We start from the raw sequence: 21,580 nt of genomic DNA on the forward strand, positions 1-21,580 counted from the left end.
TTTTTTAATCGAAAGTTGTTATAAAATTGGATATTATAAATATATCAAAGGTTTTTTTTCTTCTAATTTAATAAAAAATGAACAAATACTAATGAATTTTTTTTTGGGTAACAAGGGGACCCGCAGCCGCTACCTTCGGTGCGCACTAGGTAAACCCGCGGGTGTACGTGATAGCCTGCAAACGACGTAATAAATTGTAGATAATTAATTTATTTCCCGTTTCTAATAATAAAATTGTAAAATAATTAATTAATTCTCATTTCTAATAGGAAAATCATATTCCTAATTATAATACAAATTTTTAAATAGTTATTATCTCCTAATTCTAATAGTATAATTAGGAAAAAAAAGCCTTAATAAATTGTTAATAATCTCCTAATTCTAATTCTGATGCTAATAGTATAATTAGAAAAAAAAAAGCCTCCTTTAGTTATATATCTAATAATAAAATTGTAAAATAGTTAATTAATTCTCATTTCTAATAGGAAAATCATATTCCTAATTATAATATAAATTTTTAAATAATTATTATCTCATAATTCTAATAGTATAATTAGGGAAAAAAGCATTAATAAATTGTTAATAATCTCCTAATTCTAACTAGTTTAGATCCCGCGCAATAAATGCGCGGTATTTATAGAGTTTTAATTTCTAGTGTATTATTGACAATTCACTTATTTTTCATGTTTCTCCTTAATGTATTTTGATTGGAGAAATAAATAAAAATTTAGATCATAAGAAGTAATAAAATGAGTTTTTGTTTTTACCGAGAAATTAATGATGTTAATTTACAAATATTTACTAATAACATATTTTTTAGCTGCAATTTTTTATCATAAAAAGTCAATGAATTTTTAACAAATATTTACCAATACCATATTTTTTAGCCGCAGCTTCTTATCATAAAGAGTCATTAAATTTTTATCATTAAATTATTTAAAAAGAATTTTCTTATCCTAAAAATATCGGAGATAAATTTGTGCAGAATGTGAAATATTAAACGATATAAATATTAAGTACAAAAGATTATGTCCATTTATAATTTATCTTGTCCACATCTACCGTATATGTTAAAATTACCACGCATTATTCTAGGAAATATCTTTTAGGCGGGAAAAGTGAGAGTTTCGCCTATTCATTTAGTAAATAGGGGATGCTAATAGTATAATTAAAAAAAAAAAAAAAAAAAAAAAAAAGCCTCCTTTAATTATATATACTAGATTTTGTGCCCGTGCGTTGCACGGGTTTCAAATTTGTTCTTCCTCTAATTGTTTAGATTTTTTAATATCATTTTGAATTATACATAAAAATTGTATTTCAATTACTCAAATAAGGTTTATATAAGGATTCTAAGAATAGGAATCACAATTTGTTAGAATAAGAGGATGTTCTAATGAATAATTTTTAAATTATCTCTAAGTATACAATTTATAAACTCAAAAAAAACGTGTACACGTCACTTTTTTTGCCCCTAAGTAGCATTTGATTTTTGTAATTATCATAAAATCCCCATTAAAGCACCACGCCAGTATGCGACCATCACTATTCACTTGACGCCAACACAAATACTAACATAAGTCTTCGAAATTCATCATATTGCTGGTAATTAACGGCCATGTCGGAAACTCGAGTACGAAAAACCAATTACTCAGGGAAGATAAAGTTATTGTTAATTTCATAAAAGTGAAAGCAATAAAGAAATTCCAGGCTATGTCTTGGAAATTTTAGACGGATGGGTGGACATGGATGAAGGAGTCAGTTGGGACTCGGGAGTTTACATATAGAAACTTTGTTTTAATGGTGCTCCAAAGTAATTATAGGTATACGCAAAAGTTTAATTTAATCAAAATAATTAATCTTTATCTTTTATTTTTTATCGTATCTGATTTTAATATCACTTTAATATATCTATTTTCATAGTAGTGTAGTGTAGGATAAGTAAAACTCTTAATATATTCCGTTCACTTCTATTTAGATAGATAGACAAAAGTCTCGGTCTCCATCAACAATTACGTAAATTACAGAAAAGTCATGCAGCATTGTATTTGACGCGGATATGGACCCCATGGAAGAAGTTGTGCTCGACATAGAGCACCAATCAAAACCAGGCCCAAAGAACACATTTTTTATGCATGAAAATTGGATGGGTTTACGTAAAAGAGAGGTATTATGCGCGGTTGAAGCTCGAGATCCGCACACCCCTTGATGCCGTGTGGGAACAAAAGAAAATCAAATGGGAACAAGGGGAGAAAGGGCCGAATGTGGCGGCACCAAGGGAGAGGAATCCTAGCTTATATTTTTGCATTTTTCAACATAGTTTGAATAAGATTTGACAAAAGGTCTAGGTTGTAAGTTCTATGCATCTAATCATCCTAGAACTTACAACTAGCATTTAATGCTTTGCTTGGAGGCCAAGGACTTTTTCCTATAAAAGGACCTAGCCTCCCTCATTTGTAAGCATCAAAAGTTGAAGTAAAAACATTTTAGAGAGAGAAACTTGGTGGTTTCAATCTTTTTCCAAAGAGTCGAGGCTTTCGAATCTTGCCTTAAACTAAGGACGTGCTCCGCAGTTTGAGATTGAGTTGCTTGACGCGTTTCGAGTAATTCCCCATTGTTATCACTATAGGTCTAGTGATACCAAATATCCCATTGTTTTCGACCTCTTCTCAAGGAATCGAAACAAATATCCTTTATCTTTTGCACAACAAAAACTCAAAAACAAAACAATTAAGTCTTCCGCTACGTATAAGCATCAAATGGTATCAGAGCTTCGGCTCTTGATCACCCCAAAAAAATCAAGACGGTCCTAAGGAGGTCCCAATCCGTTGATAGTTGAATATCCAACGCGCTTGGTGTTCAAAGATTAAACTCGGCAAGGAAGTTGAGGTTTAATCGATTGGATCTTGAAGGCACGAATTGAACAAAAAAAAAAAAAAAAAAAACGAAAATCACTGTTCACGGTACTGTTCACGGTACTGTTCACTGACAAAAAAAAAAAAAAAAAAAAAAAAAAAAAAAAAAAAAAACTTCCTTCTTTTCGAAAACACAAAACCCCAATCACCAAACATGAACTTCGACGATCCAAACTTTCTCAAGGATCTTCAAAAGGCCTTAAAGAATTTACAAGAACACGATCCCAAATGGCATCCTAGACGTGAACGAGTCATTGACGAGTTCAAAATGAGTGAACTACCCGAGTTCACAGGAGGCACGGATCCCGAGACTTATCTTGAATGGGAAAGACAAATAGACCGGATGTTTGATTTTAAGGGTCTCGATGATGAACAGTGCTGCAAGTACGCTATTTTGAAGTTAAGAAATGGGGCTTCATTATGGTATGAAAGCCTTAAGACCAGGAGGGTTCGAGCCGGAAAAGCAAAGATAACATCATGGCACGTGCTTAAACTAAAATTACGGAAGAGATATGTCCCCGCAACGCATAGGCTCACGACCTATCGTAAGATCACCGATCTTGCCCAAGGAAGGCTGAGTGTCCTAGAGTACATCAACGAATTTGAGAATCTGGCCTTAATGGGAGACTTGGTGGAAGATGAGGACATAAGGATGGCGCGATTCCTACGAGGTCTAAACCGCAACATCGCCCATGTTGTCGAGTTCTGAATTACTCGATTTCGATACCTTGTGTAGTATGTGTCTCAAAGTGGAGGCGCAAGGAAAGACGAAGGTGGCAACCACCTATGGTGAGAATAGCCGGACTTGGAAAAATGAGAACAACTCAAGGACAAGCACAACGGGGAACATCACCGATCCCAAGATGACTCCTACCTCCAGTGCTGCTAGCAAACCACCCGCCTCAAAGGAGAATAACTCCACGCAGATTCGGTGTTTTAAATGTCAAGGGTTTGGACATTTCAAAAATGCGTGCCCGAGTCAGCGAACCATCACACTAAGAGAGGCCGTGAAATGTCGTGATGAACTGTTCGAAGAAGAGGAAAGAACTAAGAGTATTTTTAATTTAGAAGGAGATGAGGAAGAGGCACCCGCCGGGAACGCCGAAGATTACGTCGCTCCTAGCTATGATTGCAATTTGGTTCTCCGAGCCCTGCAAGCTCAAACATCGCCCATTGAAACGGAGCAACGAAGTCAAATATTCCACACCAAATGCCAAGTGAAGGACAAATGGTGTAGCCTAATCATTGACGGAGGCAGTTGCACCAACGTCGCCTCAAAGGAGATGGTGGAGAAATTGAAACTACCCACGACACCTCACCCAAAACCTTACGCCCTGCATTGGCTCGATGACGAGAATAAAGTGAAAATCACTAAGCAAGTAAAGGTAACGCTGACCATGGGATCTTACGACGACGACATCCTATGCGATGTTGTACCAATGGATGCATGTCATGTCCTATTAGGACGACCTTGGCAGTATGACCGGGATGTGGTGCATCGCGGTCGAAGCAACGAGTACGAGTTGGTAAGTAAGGGAAAAAGAATTGTCTTAAAACCAATGGCGCCAGGTGAAGTACGTTCTATGAGTGCCAAGCGTGGGACGACCACCAGCCTGACCATGCTTGCTAGTGAGAAAGAAGTGTACGAGGCTATCGTCAATGGCAACCAGGTTTACCTAATGGTGGTCAATGAGACTTCTAGCAATGAAAGCAAGGATGGACGATTAATCTCGCTCTTGGATGAGTTCAAAGATGTTTTCCCCGAGGAACTACCCATTTGGGTTACCACCTATTCGTGGGATCGAACACCAAATCGACCTCCTGCCCGGAGCTCCTTTGCCAAACAAAGCCGCCTATCGGTGCAATCCGATGGAGACCAAGGAGTTACAACGTCAAATCGAAGAGTTAATGGAACGAGGCTATGTACGCGAGAGCATGAGCCCATGTGCCGTTCCTACGCTACTTGTTCCAAAGAAGGATGGAACGTGGCGAATGTGCATCGATAGCCGAGCCGTGAACAACATCACTATCAAGTATCGGTTTCCAATTCCGAGGCTTGATGATATGCTCGATGAGTTACATGGAGCCGAGATCTTCTCTAAAGTTGATTTGAGGAGTGGCTATCATCAAATTCGGATGAGAGAAGGGGACGAGTGGAAAACTACGTTTAAAACTAAGCATGGGCTATACGAGTGGACGGTTATGCCATTCGGCTTGACAAACGCTCCAAGCACCTTTATGCGACTCATGAACGAAATACTCAAGCCTTTCCTAGGCAGATTTGTAGTCGTTTACTTGGACGACATCTTGATCTACAGTCAGAGCAAGGATGATCACTTCCAACATCTTCATAAGGTGTTCAACACACTTCGGGAGCAACAACTCTATGGTAAGAAGGAGAAGTGTTCGTTCGTAGTCGAGAGCGTTATCTTTCTTGGATACAGGGTTTCTAAGGAAGGAGTCTCCGTCGATCAATCCAAGATTGAGGCAATCAAATCGTGGCCTATTCGAAATCGTCATCACAGAAGTCCGATCCTTTCACGGACTTGCTTTATTCTATCGGAGGTTCATTCGGGATTTCAGCACCATCGCTAGCCCTATCCTTGAATGTACAAAGAAGGGAACTTTCGTATGGACTCGGCTGCTCAACGGGCATTCGAGACGATTATCCAAAAACTTTGTGAGGCACCATTGTTGGCACTCCCAGATTTCACCCGCCCGTTCGAAGTCGAATGTGACGCAAGCGGTGTTGGAATTGGAGCCGTGTTAGTGCAAGGAAAGCGACCCATCGCTTACTTCTCGAGAAACGAACGGGGCCGGGCTCAATTACTCGACTTACGACAAGGAATTCTATGCGATCGTAAGGGCCCTACAACATTGGAGTCACTATCTCCGACCGAGTCATTTCATCCTGCACTCGGACCACGAATCATTGAAACATATCAATGGGCAACAAAAGTTGAACTCAAGGCATGCCAAGTGGGTGGAATTTTTGCAATCCTTCCATTTCTCCTCCAAATACAAGACTGGCAAAAGTAACGTGGTGGCCGATGCTCTCTCGCGCCGATACTCATTATTGACGGTGCTCGATATCCGACATCGGGATTCGAGGCATCAAGGAATCCTACGAGAACGATCCCGACTTTGGGGAAGTCTTCAAGATTTGCGAGAACGGGGCTCATGAAGAATTCATTACGCAAGACGGTTTTCTTTTCAAAGGAAACAGACTTTGTGTCCCGAAACTTCCGGTCCGAGAACTCCTTATTCGAGAAGCCCATGGAGGTGGACTTGGGGAACATTTTGGAGTAAACAAGACTGTGGATATCCTCAAGGAACATTTCTATTGGCCACAATTGCAAGGAGACGTGCAAGCAATAGTGCGAAAATGCATCACATGTCACATGGCCAAAAGCAAATTCCAACCTGGGGAGTATGTACCATTACCTATCCCGTGCCGACCTTGGGAAGATATATCCATGGATTTCATCGTGGCGTTACCGCGAACACAGAGAGGCAAAGATGCGATCATGGTAGTAGTCGACCGATTCTCAAAGATGGCCCATTTTATCGCCTTTGTCACAAACCGATGACGCCAAAGAATGTGGCGGACTTGTATTTTCGGGAAGTCTTACGACTCCACGGGATCCCAAGAACAATCGTCTCCGATCGAGATTCCAAATTCCTAAGCTACTTCTGGAAAACGTTATGGAAAAGGGTGGGAACCAAGCTTTTGTTCAGCACTTCTCATCACCCCCAGACGGACGGACAAACGGAGGTCACGAACCGCACTCTGGGAACAATGTTGCGAAGTCCGTGAGTAAAACTCAGAAAGATTGGGATTTGAAACTCGCGCACGCTGAGTTCGCATATAACCGCTCCCCAACTTATGCAACAAAGCACTCCCCATTTGAGGTCGTATATGGTATAAACCCGTATTTACCACTAGACCTCATTCCCCTACCCAAGGATGAAATCATACACAAGGATGCGGAAACCAAATTGAAGTCTATGATCAAACTACATGATCAAGTCAGGGCAAGAATTGAGAAAATTAATGAAATGTACAAACGCAAAGCAAACAAAACCCGCCAGCCAAGATCCTTCAACGAAGGAGACCTCGTGTGGTTACACTTAAGGAAGGAGCGTTTTCCGAACAAACGCAAGAACAAACTCATGCCGCGAGCAGAAGGTCCCTACAAGGTAATATCAAAGGTAGGCGACAACGCATACAAGATCGAGTTGCCCGGAGAGTATGGGGTACACGCCACTTTCAACGTCGGGGATCTATCTCCTTACATTGACGACGATGGAATCAAGGAATTGAGGGCAATTCCTTTTCAAGAAGGAGGAGATGACGCGGATATGGACCCCATGGAAGAAGTTGTGCTCGACATAGAGCACCAATCAAAACCAGGCCCAAAGAACACATTTTTTATGCATGAAAATTGGATGGGTTTACGTAAAAGAGAGGTATTATGCGCGGTTGAAGCTCGAGATCCGCACACCCCTTGATGCCGTGTGGGAACAAAAGAAAATCAAATGGGAACAAGGGGAGAAAGGGCCGAATGTGGCGGCACCAAGGGAGAGGAATCCTAGCTTATATTTTTGCATTTTTCAACATAGTTTGAATAAGATTTGACAAAAGGTCTAGGTTGTAAGTTCTATGCATCTAATCATCCTAGAACTTACAACTAGCATTTAATGCTTTGCTTGGAGGCCAAGGACTTTTTCCTATAAAAGGACCTAGCCTCCCTCATTTGTAAGCATCAAAAGTTGAAGTAAAAACATTTTAGAGAGAGAAACTTGGTGGTTTCAATCTTTTTCCAAAGAGTCGAGGCTTTCGAATCTTGCCTTAAACTAAGGACGTGCTCCGCAGTTTGAGATTGAGTTGCTTGACGCGTTTCGAGTAATTCCCCATTGTTATCACTATAGGTCTAGTGATACCAAATATCCCATTGTTTTCGACCTCTTCTCAAGGAATCGAAACAAATATCCTTTATCTTTTGCACAACAAAAACTCAAAAACAAAACAATTAAGTCTTCCGCTACGTATACGCATCAGTATTGAGACTATTTAATACAATACTCCCTTCGTCCCAATCATTTGTTTACTAAATAATATTGGGACCGGTAAAACTAAGGGAAAATGAGCGCTATTTTGTAACCTCATAATTACTCTAAATCAGTTGGAAGCCTAAAAATTTTATGTGAGTTTTTTCCTTTAGAATATGCGGAGAGAGGATTACTAAGTTAATCCCTAAAGTGTTCTATTCCCTCCATCCGTTCATTTGTTTACCTTAGATACCAAAAAATGGAAAAATAAACAATTGACCGGGACGGAGAGAGTTGTAAACAACTAAGTAACTAAGCTTCGAATCTTCACACACGGTACACAGACGGTTCATGGTGCAATCCACACTATAGTGAAATGACAATGCTTTATGATTAAATCTTGGAATAAGTTATAAGATTTCGGGTTTCCACCTGGAATTCTAAACTTCACCAATACACTAATATCCTGACGACTATAGGACACTCTTGCCCAAGGTGTGGCCCTAGTTCACATAACAGACAGAAATCAAAGATATTCATATCAGAGAGCAGTCTCATACTTGCAAGAGGACCGTTTTTCACCAAATTGGCAGCAATCTGATCTTCGTTGGTGGATACAACACTAAAGTTGGAGACACTGGCAGCAATCTTGCTTTTGTCAAACTCGAGTTCTGTAATTGAAAATTATTTGAAGCTATGATAATCCACAGTTCAAATTCCATATATATATAGTTGACGTAATACTCAAATCATACACAGAAGACCTCAAAACAACACAAAAGATGAACGACGACGGTGGCGGTATAGCAACAACAACAACAATTGAAGATTTGGATGACCATATATTAACTCAAATATTATTTAGACTCCCCTGTTGTCCCAACAGTATTATTATGGAGTCCTGTCGTGTCACGCCATAAGGCCGTCTTATTCTAGAATTTGTATTTATTTTATTTTCAACTGTTAACTCGCAGAAAAAAAAATCCGCATTCTTGCGTGGCTACACTGAAGTTGGGGAAAATAACGTCATCAAACTTTAAATAGAAATTAGTTGTTTTTATATCTATTCTATATTCAGTGGACTCTGATGGTGCACAAGTTTATGTAGTGTGATAATGATAACAATTTTCCGAATACAAATCTTTTACGTATGTATATGCATGATAATGGCAGAAGTGGAGTGAATTTTACCCATCTTAGTGTTGTTCGTTGTTCTATATTGTGCACTTACAACATATCAATGACAAAAACATTAGATTTACCGTGGCTTGTAGTAGCTTGTGTTGTTGAGATATGTTTTTTGGTTGACTCATAACTTGCACCGGAGTATCTATTTTCTTATTTCACTACATGATGTGAAGTGAGGCCCAGGCTGAAGCTAGAACATCGGCTATGTTGGATGTGATCAATTGATGCCCCTAAGCCATTCATATAATTCCATTCTCTTGGATAATGCACATGTTCCTCTTTCTTGTTGGCTTATGCTCCTATTACATATGAACTCTGGATCGGCTGTTGCTAATTCCTAGCATTGAGTTTTGCCAAATAAGACGGTGAGTAGGGTTGAGACGTGCTTGAGCTTGCAGATCAGAGTACATAGAAAAATGATTGGTGGACTCTGTTACATATGAATTCTGATGTTCTGGTATTGCTAATGCGGATGAGCTGCAAACTTGAGGCGTTATCGGCCGAGAAGAGTCCGTCCTCAGGTGCGTGCCTTGGTTTTAAGTTGCGTTTATCTATATTTGATATTGTTGTAACGGAGGCGTCCCGTTACCCAATAGTTAGTTGATTAGGGTGATAAGAACAAAATAATAGCGAATAACAAATAAAGTGACACACAGATATACGTGGTTCACCAGTAAAATAACTGGCTACGTCCACCCTGAAGGAGAGCAAATTCACTATTGTGGAGATAATAGTACAAAAGTAGACCGGTATACACACGCTCAATATGAGCCAAAAGTATACCTTATTCTACCAACAAAATAGTAATCTCAAAGAGACAAAAGAGACTACCCAAACGAGATGAAGGACAAACGATCTTGAGGCCGCCAAGATCCGAATAGACTCCTTCGATCTCCAAATTCAGACGAACGCCAATCTACTTGAGCCCGGAACAAACTGAAGCTTCCTCCTGGAGGGAACCTCACAAATCGACTCTCATAAGATTGTGCTCACAAATACTATCTCCACCTCCTTAATTAACCTAGACTAATATTAGGGCCTTTATATAGATTTATTCCACCCTAAATAAAAGATCTAGTCTAATTAGGAAACAAAGACAATTAGAAAATTATACTAATTTCCTAATTCTATACAAAGACTAAAAGACAAAGCAAGTAAACCAAATTAGAACCAAAAGTGCAAGGCAAAGAACGTGACCAACTTGCCATAACACACTTAAGCCTAAGCAACTCATCAACGTACGAAACCAAAGTACTCATGGAGCATTACGCAAATGCAGGACTTCGCACAAGTCACTAATCTTGCTGTCCTCGTCTTTTCTTGTTCTTCTTGCGTTAGCTAATAATCCGTCTTCGACACAAATTCAAGGCATAAATTCCTAACAATAGAACACCTTGACTTGAATTATCCAAACACGAACCAAACCAAGAAAGAACAAAAAAAACCAAATCAGCTTCAACAGGATCGATCCTCAAATCACTACCTGCCCCGGTAGTCTCCACTCTGACTTGAACACAACCCACAAAACGGACAAACGAACCATGTGTGCAACAAACGTGACCAAATATACGAAGTACCAAATGTAGCAAGCTGCGACTACCAAACGTACCAAGTACCATATATCTTCATAGCCATAGGAAGGCCAAACGTAGCAAACTCCGCAGAGGGCAAAAGCTACCAAATGCCAACACAAATATATGAGATATCCAATGTCACTAATGATGGAACGGTGTACCCAAAACAAACACACACTAGATTCCAAAACAAAATCTCCTCCAAACATCATGGCCAAATGTACCGTCGTACCAAACTGCCCATAAAAAGACACAAATGCCATGAACAAAACAAAAGTCTCACCTGGGTACAAAAGAAAGTGTCGCGAACACTACCAACATGCCTACACCAAGGCAACAAATACCCAAGTCGAAACCAAAAACAACATTCTATGCGAGCACAAATCATCTCCATCAAAGATGCAAATTGTTAGACTAACAAGTCTAACCCAAAAGCTCCATAGAACAAACTCCCGTCGAAGTTTCAGATGACCCCCTACGAGATCCCAACGGCTCTTTTTCAAGAACTCAAATAGCTCCACCTAGAGCCCGGACCGCCTCACTGAGACGCAAAAAACAAATGTAAATTTGTCTTGAGGATCCATTAGCTTGACCTGTATAGTAGTAAACTCCACCTTACCGTCAACACTACCCTCCTTACACAAACTCACCAAACCCAAAAGTATGTCAACTTTCAAAATATTCACTCCCAAAATCTTTTCACCCATAGTTCAACAAACCCAAATTAACGCCTAAAAGACAATTACAGCGGAAGCAGATCCCAAATCAGAACTCTAGCTCTGATACCAATTGTTGTGCGGAAGCGTGAATATCCCATGTTGGGCCTCTGCTGCACCGTGTCCACAACTCATAATAGTACGATATTGTCCGCTTTGGGCCAAGCCCTCACGGATTTACTCTTGGGCTCCTTCCCAAAAGGCCTCGTACTATTATATTTTCTGGACACTTATAAAGATGAGCTTTCATCTTTATTCTACCGATGTGGGACAAGGTTTGCATCCTAACAATCCTCCCCTTAAACCAAGGACCATCATCTTGACTCGGACCTTGACCTCCATGGAGAACTCCCCCACTCTACAACCCCAACTTCTAGACACCCGAAACATCACAAGTCTTGATAATTCTCCCCTTAGCCGACACACCATGCTACCAGGAGTCATCCATGTGCCCTTCTTGGGGATTTGCTACATATGCATATCGAACATCCTCTGCATCCAATATACCCTGGACCGGGTCCGTCACCTCAGAAGTCCTAGAACACAAACGGTCTCTGACATCCAACCTGGAAAGGATCCACCAGACTTGTGGCACCCAATCTGATAAGGGTCCACCTGATCAACAGTTCTAGTACACAAATGGTCTTTTGTCCCGCAAGACCTATGACGCCTTTAATCCATTTAACCCTGGACCGGGTCTGCTCAAGGACTCACCCCAAGCTAGGAGTTCCATGCCTTACAGTGTACAACTTCAAGTCTTGGGCCTACTGATGCATCCTCGTGTCTAGCCCAAGTCGAACCTTGGGCTCTGATACCAATTGTTGTAACGGAGGCGTCCCGTTACCCAATAGTTAGTTGATTAGGGTGATAAGAACAAAATAATAGCGAATAACAAATAAAGTGACACACAGATATACGTGGTTCACCAGTAAAATAACTGGCTATGTCCACCCTGAAGGAGAGCAAATTCACTATTGTGGAGATAATAGTACAAAAGTAGACCGGTATACACACGCTCAATATGAGCCAAAAGTATACCTTATTCTACCAACAAAATAGTAATCTCAAAGAGACAAAAGAGACTACCCAAACGAGATGAAGGACAAACGATCTTGAGGCCGCCAAGATCCGAACAGACTCCTTCGATCTCCAAATTCAGACGAACGCCAATCTACTTGAGCCCGGAACAAACTGAAGCTTCCTCCTGGAGGGAACCTCACAAATCGACTCTCATAAGATTGTGCTCACAAATACTATCTCCACCTCCTTAATTAACCTAGACTAATATTAGGGCCTTTATATAGATTTATTCCACCCTAAATAAAAGATCTAGTCTAATTAGGAAACAAAGACAATTAGAAAATTATACTAATTTCCTAATTCTATACAAAGACTAAAAGACAAAGCAAGTAAACCAAATTAGAACCAAAAGTGCAAGGCAAAGAACGTGACCAACTTGCCATAACACACTTAAGCCTAAGCAACTCATCAACGTACGAAACCAAAGTACTCATGGAGCATTACGCAAATGCAGGACTTCGCACAAGTCACTAATCTTGCTGTCCTCGTCTTTTCTTGTTCTTCTTGCGTTAGCTAATAATCCGTCTTCGACACAAATTCAAGGCATAAATTCCTAACAATAGAACAAACTTGTCTTGAGGATAAGCTAAAGGTTTTAAAGAAGAAGCGATGATATTTGTAACCAATGCAACTCTATCATCTCAATAAGATAAAATTTGTTTTGTTTTGATAAAAATTTGTTTTGTTTTGATAAATAAATAAATATATAGTTGTTGAGATATAATTGTAGATATTAATATCGAAAAATTAAATAAGTGATTTAATAAAATTGGAGTCTCTCACAATGCCTGAAAAAAGCCTCTTTTATATATATACTAGATTTAATACTCGTGCGATGCACGGGCCTAAATGTAGAATTCTAAGAGCTTAAATCATTGTTGAGGATATCCATTTGCCAAATACTGAGTGAAATAATCGAGGAAATTTACCTAAAATTACTTTTACTCATCTAGGCTCTAGTTTTGGACTTAATTTGGTTGAGCAGAACTTAACTGAACTTATAGGAGTTTAACTTTTCTTAATTGAATTGTAAGAGCCAATTTTTTTGAACTGAACTTATAAGTGCCGACTGAATTTATAAAAGCTTAATTTTTCTGAACTCATAAGAGTTAAAACTTTTTTGAACATATAAAAGCTGAACAGAATTGAACTTATATTAGCTTAACTTTTATGAACTTATAGATCAGATACGAAAAACTCTTTGTAGTTTACTTAATTTTTTTTTTAGCAACACATTACCTACTATTTATATGTTTTGACTTTTGTGTAAAGCTACCTATAATTTTCTTTTGTTCACTAAACACACCCTAAAATTTAAGCATGTTTGCCTAACACGACCAAAACCCATTTTCAATTAAAATAAGTGTCAACTTTTCGTCATTGGCGTACTTTAGGAGATAGCTTTTGTTAAGTTAACTTGATATCTTGTTTTTTCCGGTTGACTACTCATCTTTTAATTCAATTTTAGTGTAGTATTTGAATAGACCATGTCTTAGATTCATAGTGTCGATTTTTCTAACGTGTGTCATGTTCTACGGACACACGTTAATAAGCTAATTATAGAAACATTGTTGAGAATATTTTACTAATTATGGTAAATATTAATTTATACATCAAATTTTCATGATAATATCACAACAATCTTTCTTTAATTAGCTTATTAATGTGTATCTTTAGTATATGTTCCTTTTAAAATATGTGAGCCTCTTGATCAACCATAAAACCATAACCATATTGCATGGCAGTATGCATGCATCAAACTGATCTACATCAACGATTAAGAGCAACAGAGTTACAAATAGTAAGATTTATATGACACAACGTACAACTGGACAAAAATTGCGTATTAACCTTTTTCATTACCGTATTCTGCGTAAACATTATTGAACAAAAAATGATAAATTTTATATTCAGTGAATAGGCATAAAAATAAGGTGAGCTCTGAACATAAATTATTACCCTGCAAAGTAAATAAGATTCAATCGTTTACTATTGTCTACTAACACTTTTACATTTTTATGTTTCATAAGATTATAAGCTCATGTTTAGAGTTTAATCATATACTAAACTGATTTATATACTCTATAATAGTTGTGTCCTTTTGGGTGTAAAATTGATTCATCACTCAAGTTTACCTCAACTCAAAAGCAAAGAAAAATATAGGATTAGCTTAAACCTTAACAGCTTAATTTTATCATCAAACTTTACTCTAACTACCATGCGTGTGAACATCTAGATAATAATTTAATCATTGCAAATCTAATCTTATGATTACTATGTTAAGTGGTACTCCGTAGTTTCTAATAAGTGTATAGAGTTGGTTTCTTATAAGTTTGTATTTCTGGTAATTGAAGTATTCATAAGTATTGTTAATTAATTGGTTGTGTTTTGTTTTGCTTTCTGTTGATATAGTTTCATTCCTACTTTGATTCATGTAGTTTATTTTCTGAAGGTTTAAAAATTTATTTAAAATTTACTTTAATATTTCACAAAAGTTAGAGACTTTAATATCGCTTAAAAATATTCTGGAAGAGTTGGATGGAAGTACATCCTCAAGGAAGATAATTCATATATCAAATTCCTCAAGTTTATGTTCAAATAAAAATTAGATCAGAATAAGTATGTGGTGACTTGCCCATGCGATATATGGAGTAGTTTCTATCGAAATCAAGTATTTCGTACGTTTCCATCTATATTGACATTTGACTAAAAATATTGCAAAAATATCATGTTAAAAGATAAACTTATAGGTAAACAAATTTATTGAATGAGGAGAATATTATACTAAGATATATCAAGTTTTTATACCTATAGATATCCTAATAGTATCAAAATAGATAATGCTATAACAACTTCATTACACATACATGCCCGTTTAACCTTGTGTTTATAATACTCTTGTCAACTGGAGTTCATCAAGATACAAATTGTTTGATATATCTACAATTAGACATGATTTAAGGTAAGACTAAATGCAAGACATGACTTTGGTCTTTGCACAGAAGATTACTTTAATCGTGTACGGTATAGTATATTTTGCGCTAGAGCAACGATTGTAAGGGAGTTCATAATGAGAAAGATAGTAGTTTTGAGTGGTTGTGCTCTTGAGATACTCACACTTTTTAATCTTCTCTCATTATACGAATAAAAAACGGGACAAAAACCAAATAATCCAATTCAATATTCTATACTAATACCCAGTGTTATGTTAGGCTTTTGAGAGGAGTATAAACTCTACTTCTAAGTCCTAACTAATTGTAATAGCATAGATAAGGAATATTAAAAGGGCAGGCCGGCATAAATAAACGGGGTAAATGAACTGCAACACGGGATTTATTGGGCCTTTGCCAGCTTAGCCCCTCACATTTATAAAAGTCAAACGACAGAGTTTTTGTCTAAAAGGGTATTTTAGGTAAGTGGGTTATAATTCCAGTGGGAGTACATCTCCCCCGTGAATATATGCCTACCCTATTAAAAAAGCAATCGAATGATACCTACGGAGTACAAAAGAGTAAAAAATAAGAAAAAATCCTACCAATGAATACAGTGGTTAAAGGCAAAAACCAGTTTACAATTGATGGGAAAAAAATGACCTTCTTTAACCTTTGTTATTGCTACATCCATGAACCATGATTATAAGTAACTGTGCAAGAAGAAAATATGTATTAGTATAAATGGACTAAACCCACAAAATTATTACGAAAATAAATTATGCATCATATATATCATATATACTGGGACATGTAATCAATAATGAATCTGTACTCAATCAACATAACAAAAGTTAAAGAACATAATTATGCATCATATATATCATATATATACTGGGGCATGCAACTATTTAAAGCTAGGTAGTATTATATACCTGAATTTGTGTATACGGCCATTTTGGTGAAAGCCAAAAACCTACAAATAAGCAAAGCAATTAAAAATAATGTAAATTAAAGCACATGTATAATTTTAACTACAAATATTGTAGGTTTTATCCAAACAAAAAACTAAATCAGAAAAGGAAAAGTTAACAAACTCAATCAATCGATAAGTCGATTGATAACCATATTTATATGCGAGGTTGGCAATGCTAATTGTTTGTAGTCTAATAAAACTCTTATTTATACTTAAACTTTAATTTATTAAAAAATGATTATTGTTTATTAGAAGATAAATATTTACGTGAGAGTTTTTGTACTATAAGAATACTAACTAAACATTGGGTCTTGTAATTATTTTTAATACATATTTAGTAGTTTTTTAGAATTGGACTCTCTGTAATCGCTCGAAAAAAGCTTCCTTTATTAATATAGATAGACTAGATTTAATGCCCGTGCGATGCACGGGCCACTTATAATATTATGTTCTATAAACGGTTGTTAAATTACATTAAAAAAAATATTACAAATATTAAGGCTCACTTAAGTAAAGACTTAATTCAAACTTCACTAATATTTTTTCCGTGGATTTGTACTCGGGCAATATAAGTTTTTGTATTCTCTTGGTAAACTTAGATTGATTGTCAGCTTGCTAAACATGAATAGAATACTATCATTATATATATAAAAGAATCTTGTATTTCTGCTGACGTGGCGCAATGTGGAATGAGTATTATGCTCTACAAGCTCTCTCAATCAATCTCACAAAATCAGTTTTTTTGAGCCAATCCCGTGTAAAATAGTAGCCATGTCAGCCTCCTATAATTAAACGTGTAAAGCTATCTGACAATTAATTAAACATTACAATAAATGTTTGTGAAACAGCCCATTAATTACAAACAAGTGTAAACAAGTTTTACAAGACCATTGCCTCAACCAACAGCCAATTAAACAACCATTGCCTCAACCAACAGCCAATCACGCTCTTCCCAAAACTCTAATCTTTATGTACGGAGTAATTATCAATTTTGCTCAACCAGCCACCCAATCAATTTGTCTTCCAAAAGACCATTTACTTTCTCAATGTTGCTCGAAAATTTCAACCCATCAACCTCTTTCTTCTCCTCTTTCGTCTTCTAATTTCTGTAAAAACCCATTCATCATTGCATTTTTCATTCGTCAAATTTCAATCTAAAAACAAGAATGAAGATAAGAAGATTGGAGGCATTGAACTTTTATTTGAAGATTCAGAGGTACGTGCATTATTTTTTCTTTTCAGCTTTTAATAGATGGTTTTATATTTGAAATTTATTATTGAGTATATTTGAATTTTTTTTTCCATTTATGTTTATATCAGTTTTTTATTCACTAATGGTAACATAACTATGATTCACTAATGTTTATTGAAAGTGGTAAAGAGTTGTCATTTTCCTTTACGTTTTTAAAGCCAACTTGAACAGATGTAGTGAATAATGACTGGTCATGAAAAAACTTTGTAGAAAATTGAAGCTCTAGCCAACTTATTGCCTTCGTTTCCATAAAGGTAGGACAAAAATAATTCAAAGCCAAACTTCATTACCATTCCCTGGATTTGTTACTTTTACCAATTATGTAAGTATCATACATGCCATAATTTTTCTCTTCTAAAATCATTTATAACATTTTTGGTTGCAACTAATCAACTATGTGTGGCCTTCGTTCTCATCACTTGCAGGTCTAAATTACCCCACTTGAATTTCCATGTAGCAGCAGGTAATTTAAAATTTTGGAAGCTTCTTTTGTCTCCTTATAATATTTACTTTTTCTATCCTAAACATATTCAATAGCTGCAGGTATTTTACAACTTTGGAGAACTCAACTGTTTATGTTTTTATTATATAGCCCATTATTTGTAGTTGTTTCCTTTTAACACTTTCAATTATACACCGTGTTTATCATACTCCATCCTATTTAGTACTTCCTTCATTCTTATATGATCTACCCATTTGTTGAATATATTAATGGTATATTTTAATCAAATGGGTTGATATATGAGAATGGAGGAAGTATTTACTACGGAGTATATATTTTCCTTTTTTTGGTATTAGTGGCATGGTGTTTTTTGTCGTCTAAAATTATTTTCTTATTTTTTTTGTTCAGAAGGGAAGAGAAAGAAAATTATGAATATGAGGGAGTAAATGTTACTGCTACATCCCATGATACGGAGTCTCCTTGATGCTGAAGTATGTCATGAATAATTCCATTCTTTTTTTTACTTTTTTTTTTTTTCAATTATCAATCACATGGTCAGCCTGAAACTTGATTCACTATTTAGGTTTGTTAGTTTTCAATAATGTTATTCGTATTTCTTTATTCAGTAAAATAAATGAGTAAACAACCGCTCTTTACAAACAAAACACGATTAAAACTTAGGCAAAAATATAGTGAGTCTGAAACTTTATTCAGTTTTTAGATTTGTTATTTTTCAATAATGAGTTAATCTGATTTCTTTATTCAGTAAAATAAATGAGCAAAATACGAGTAAAAAAAGCTCTTTACAAACAAACCACGATTAAAACTCGGGCAAAAACATAATCAGTTGCTACGAATTTTTTATTAGTGCTTCTTATCAGTTTGTCCATATCAGAGTGTCTATATTTCTTATTTTTCTTCATATACTTTGTTAGTCTAAAACTACAATCATTTTTTAGATTTGTTAATTTTCAATGAGTTATTCTGATTTCTACATAATCAAGAATACAAAGACACACTAAGCAATTAATGAACAATGGCCAACATTGGGGGAAACATAATAAAAGCAAAGAAAAGTAGCATTAATGATGATTTACCAGGAAAAACAAAAGAGCGATCCAACGAGCGGAGGGCGTATAAATTTGAAGCACAGTCCCAGTCATCGGCAAGTTTCTCTGTAAAAACATCTCAGAATTTGAAAGGCAATAATTAATGGTAGAGAATAACTTTAGACATCAAAGCCTCAAAGTCTAACTAGGGACATTAACCGTCAATATCATGTCAGCCAGACCACCGAATAACAGAATCAAGTTACAGGTCGAGTAATGTAGCTTAAAGACCACCACCTCAGTTTAAGAGTCATAGTAGTAATGATTCAGAAATTACAATGAAGTAAATCATGGTGAGGTTACTGACAATATTAGTTGCAATACCATAATAAGCAAGACGCTCACAGTATTAAGTTGTCTCATTTACCTAGAATGAAGTGACATGCTTTCCAGGTTCCAGTTTTCCTCTTGAGGACAGGATTCCCTCAGATATTGGAAGATCCATCTCCAGTACATTGGTAACCATTAACCTTCACAATACATGAGACAAATATTAGCATTAGTTAATGGATTACTCCATTCCATTGAACATGGCCAATGTAGCAACTAGCAACAAACATCGGTTTACGACAAAGGAAAAAGTTTGAGAATAAGAGAGGATATACGGGTTTCCATTAGATAGTACACTACATCAGTTCTTTAACTAGGTCGCCATCAAATTTAGTCATAATAACCATTACCTCATAAAATTCAGAATACAAAACATAAGAAACCATATTCGAAAACGTCATTGGAAAACTAAGTAACATACCTAAAACCCTTACGGAAAACTAATAAGCTAACACGTTAGGAAGGAAAATAACCGTAACGAAAACTAATAAGCTAACAGGTTGCGGGAAAGAAAATAACCTTCGACGTTGGATCTCAAGCTCAGTTTCTCCAGCACCGCCAATGAATCCTTGGCGGTCACTTACTCTCCTGTAATTAGGATCAATTAAAATAAAGAGTATTTTCAATGACAAATATTGGAGTTCAAATATAAAATGAACAATATGCTAATACACAACATTGATTTTCCAAGCAAATTGATAGCTAAACTCTTAGTGACTTATTAAGGAGCTTTGTGAGAGTAAATACTAAATCACTCATATCAATCATCAGAGGCATAATCAAAACCTAAAACAACACCGTCTAATGCAAGATCAATAAAATCATCAAATTGCATTACATATTCCTCCTATAATTCTACGGTTAAACAAAATCAACATCAAATCATGCCGAAATTAAAACCTAATTTACGAATAATTAACTGAATCATCGAAAAATCTATAAAATTATCGAAGTACAGCAAACAATCATCACATAATTCAAATAAAAAAAGGTGAATAAATAAGCATCACTTACCCATTCATTGCATGTCACAAAATTTCATCTCTTCTCATTTGTAACTTCAACCACATACTCTATCTGCAACTCTTTGTGAATAATCTGATAATTTTTGCAATTTCAGGATCAAAATGGTTTCGGTTTCAGCAGCCATTTCGACGGTTATAAGTGCAATTTCATATATCTGAAAAAGGAGGTTATAAGTGCAATTTCATATATCTGAAAAAGGAGGATGATGGTGAGTACGATCGAGATGATCAACGACGGTGTTTGGATCGGAGTTGGATCGTTGATGATGTCGGCGATAAAAATGAGGATTTTTTTTGGTTAAAGGGTTTAAAATGAGGATGGGGTATTGGGAATTTGGGAGTGTCGTGTTATGGCCTATGGCTATGGGTGTGAATGTGTGATACAAATCACCCGTGTATTTGCATGTTATTTTGTATATTAAACTTTGATTTCTTTCCCAATACTGTATTTAGTTTTCTTAATTTTAATCATTTATAATTAAAACATCTTAATATTCTCATTTTTGAAGTATATAATTCGCTTATCTAACTCTTTCTTAAACGGTCTAATGTCCTTTATCATATTCCTCGAGTTGAGATCAACCAAATACTGCAAAATAAGAACAATTGAAATTAGTTCATTTTTCATTCCTTAAAACATTAAATGATTTTGCTCAAAACACATCAAAATTTATTTGAACGTGTATTTAATTGCTTTAGCTAAGATAAGGACTAACTATTAAAATTTTCGTTTAAGTTATCATAATTTTTATTCTTAACATTTTTAAAAAAAGTTAACGTATGTAATAGATAAGATATCTTATGATCTAACAAATATAATTCATCATCTTCTTACAAAAAAAGAAGAACACAACCCCGTGATTTTTCACGGGTGTAACACTAGTTTAGTCTTAGACTCAACCTCTTCCTCTTAAATGTAGAAAACTCTTTTTTAACTTGAGGTTTAATTTCTTGTCTTTTAAAAATCAAAGCGCATGAGTTAATATACCCGTTT

General features: G+C 36.2%; 1 protein-coding gene and 2 long non-coding RNA genes across 3 annotated transcripts; 2 read left to right on the forward strand and 1 right to left on the reverse strand.

Moving 5' to 3' along the window:
* Positions 1–3,066: 3,066 nt before the first annotated feature.
* On the forward strand, positions 3,067–3,621 carry LOC141618717 (uncharacterized). Its single transcript, XM_074435800.1, has one exon. The coding sequence runs from the start codon at positions 3,067–3,069 to the stop codon at positions 3,619–3,621; it is 555 nt and encodes a 184-aa protein (XP_074291901.1).
* Positions 3,622–17,133: 13,512 nt separating this feature from the next.
* On the reverse strand, positions 17,134–21,016 carry LOC141621637 (uncharacterized). Its single transcript, XR_012532525.1, has 5 exons — positions 20,576–21,016; positions 20,081–20,149; positions 19,599–19,701; positions 19,220–19,297; positions 17,134–17,534 (listed from the first exon to the last, which is right to left on the reverse strand). It is a non-coding gene; the product is annotated as an uncharacterized LOC141621637 (long non-coding RNA).
* Positions 17,527–18,726, forward strand: LOC141621639 (uncharacterized). The gene is made up of 4 exons (XR_012532526.1): positions 17,527–17,644; positions 17,891–18,002; positions 18,106–18,143; positions 18,531–18,726. It is a non-coding gene; the product is annotated as an uncharacterized LOC141621639 (long non-coding RNA).
* Positions 21,017–21,580: the final 564 nt, after the last annotated feature.

This window comes from Silene latifolia, chromosome X (assembly GCF_048544455.1).
Source record: "Silene latifolia isolate original U9 population chromosome X, ASM4854445v1, whole genome shotgun sequence".
Taxonomy (NCBI): domain Eukaryota; kingdom Viridiplantae; phylum Streptophyta; class Magnoliopsida; order Caryophyllales; family Caryophyllaceae; genus Silene; species Silene latifolia.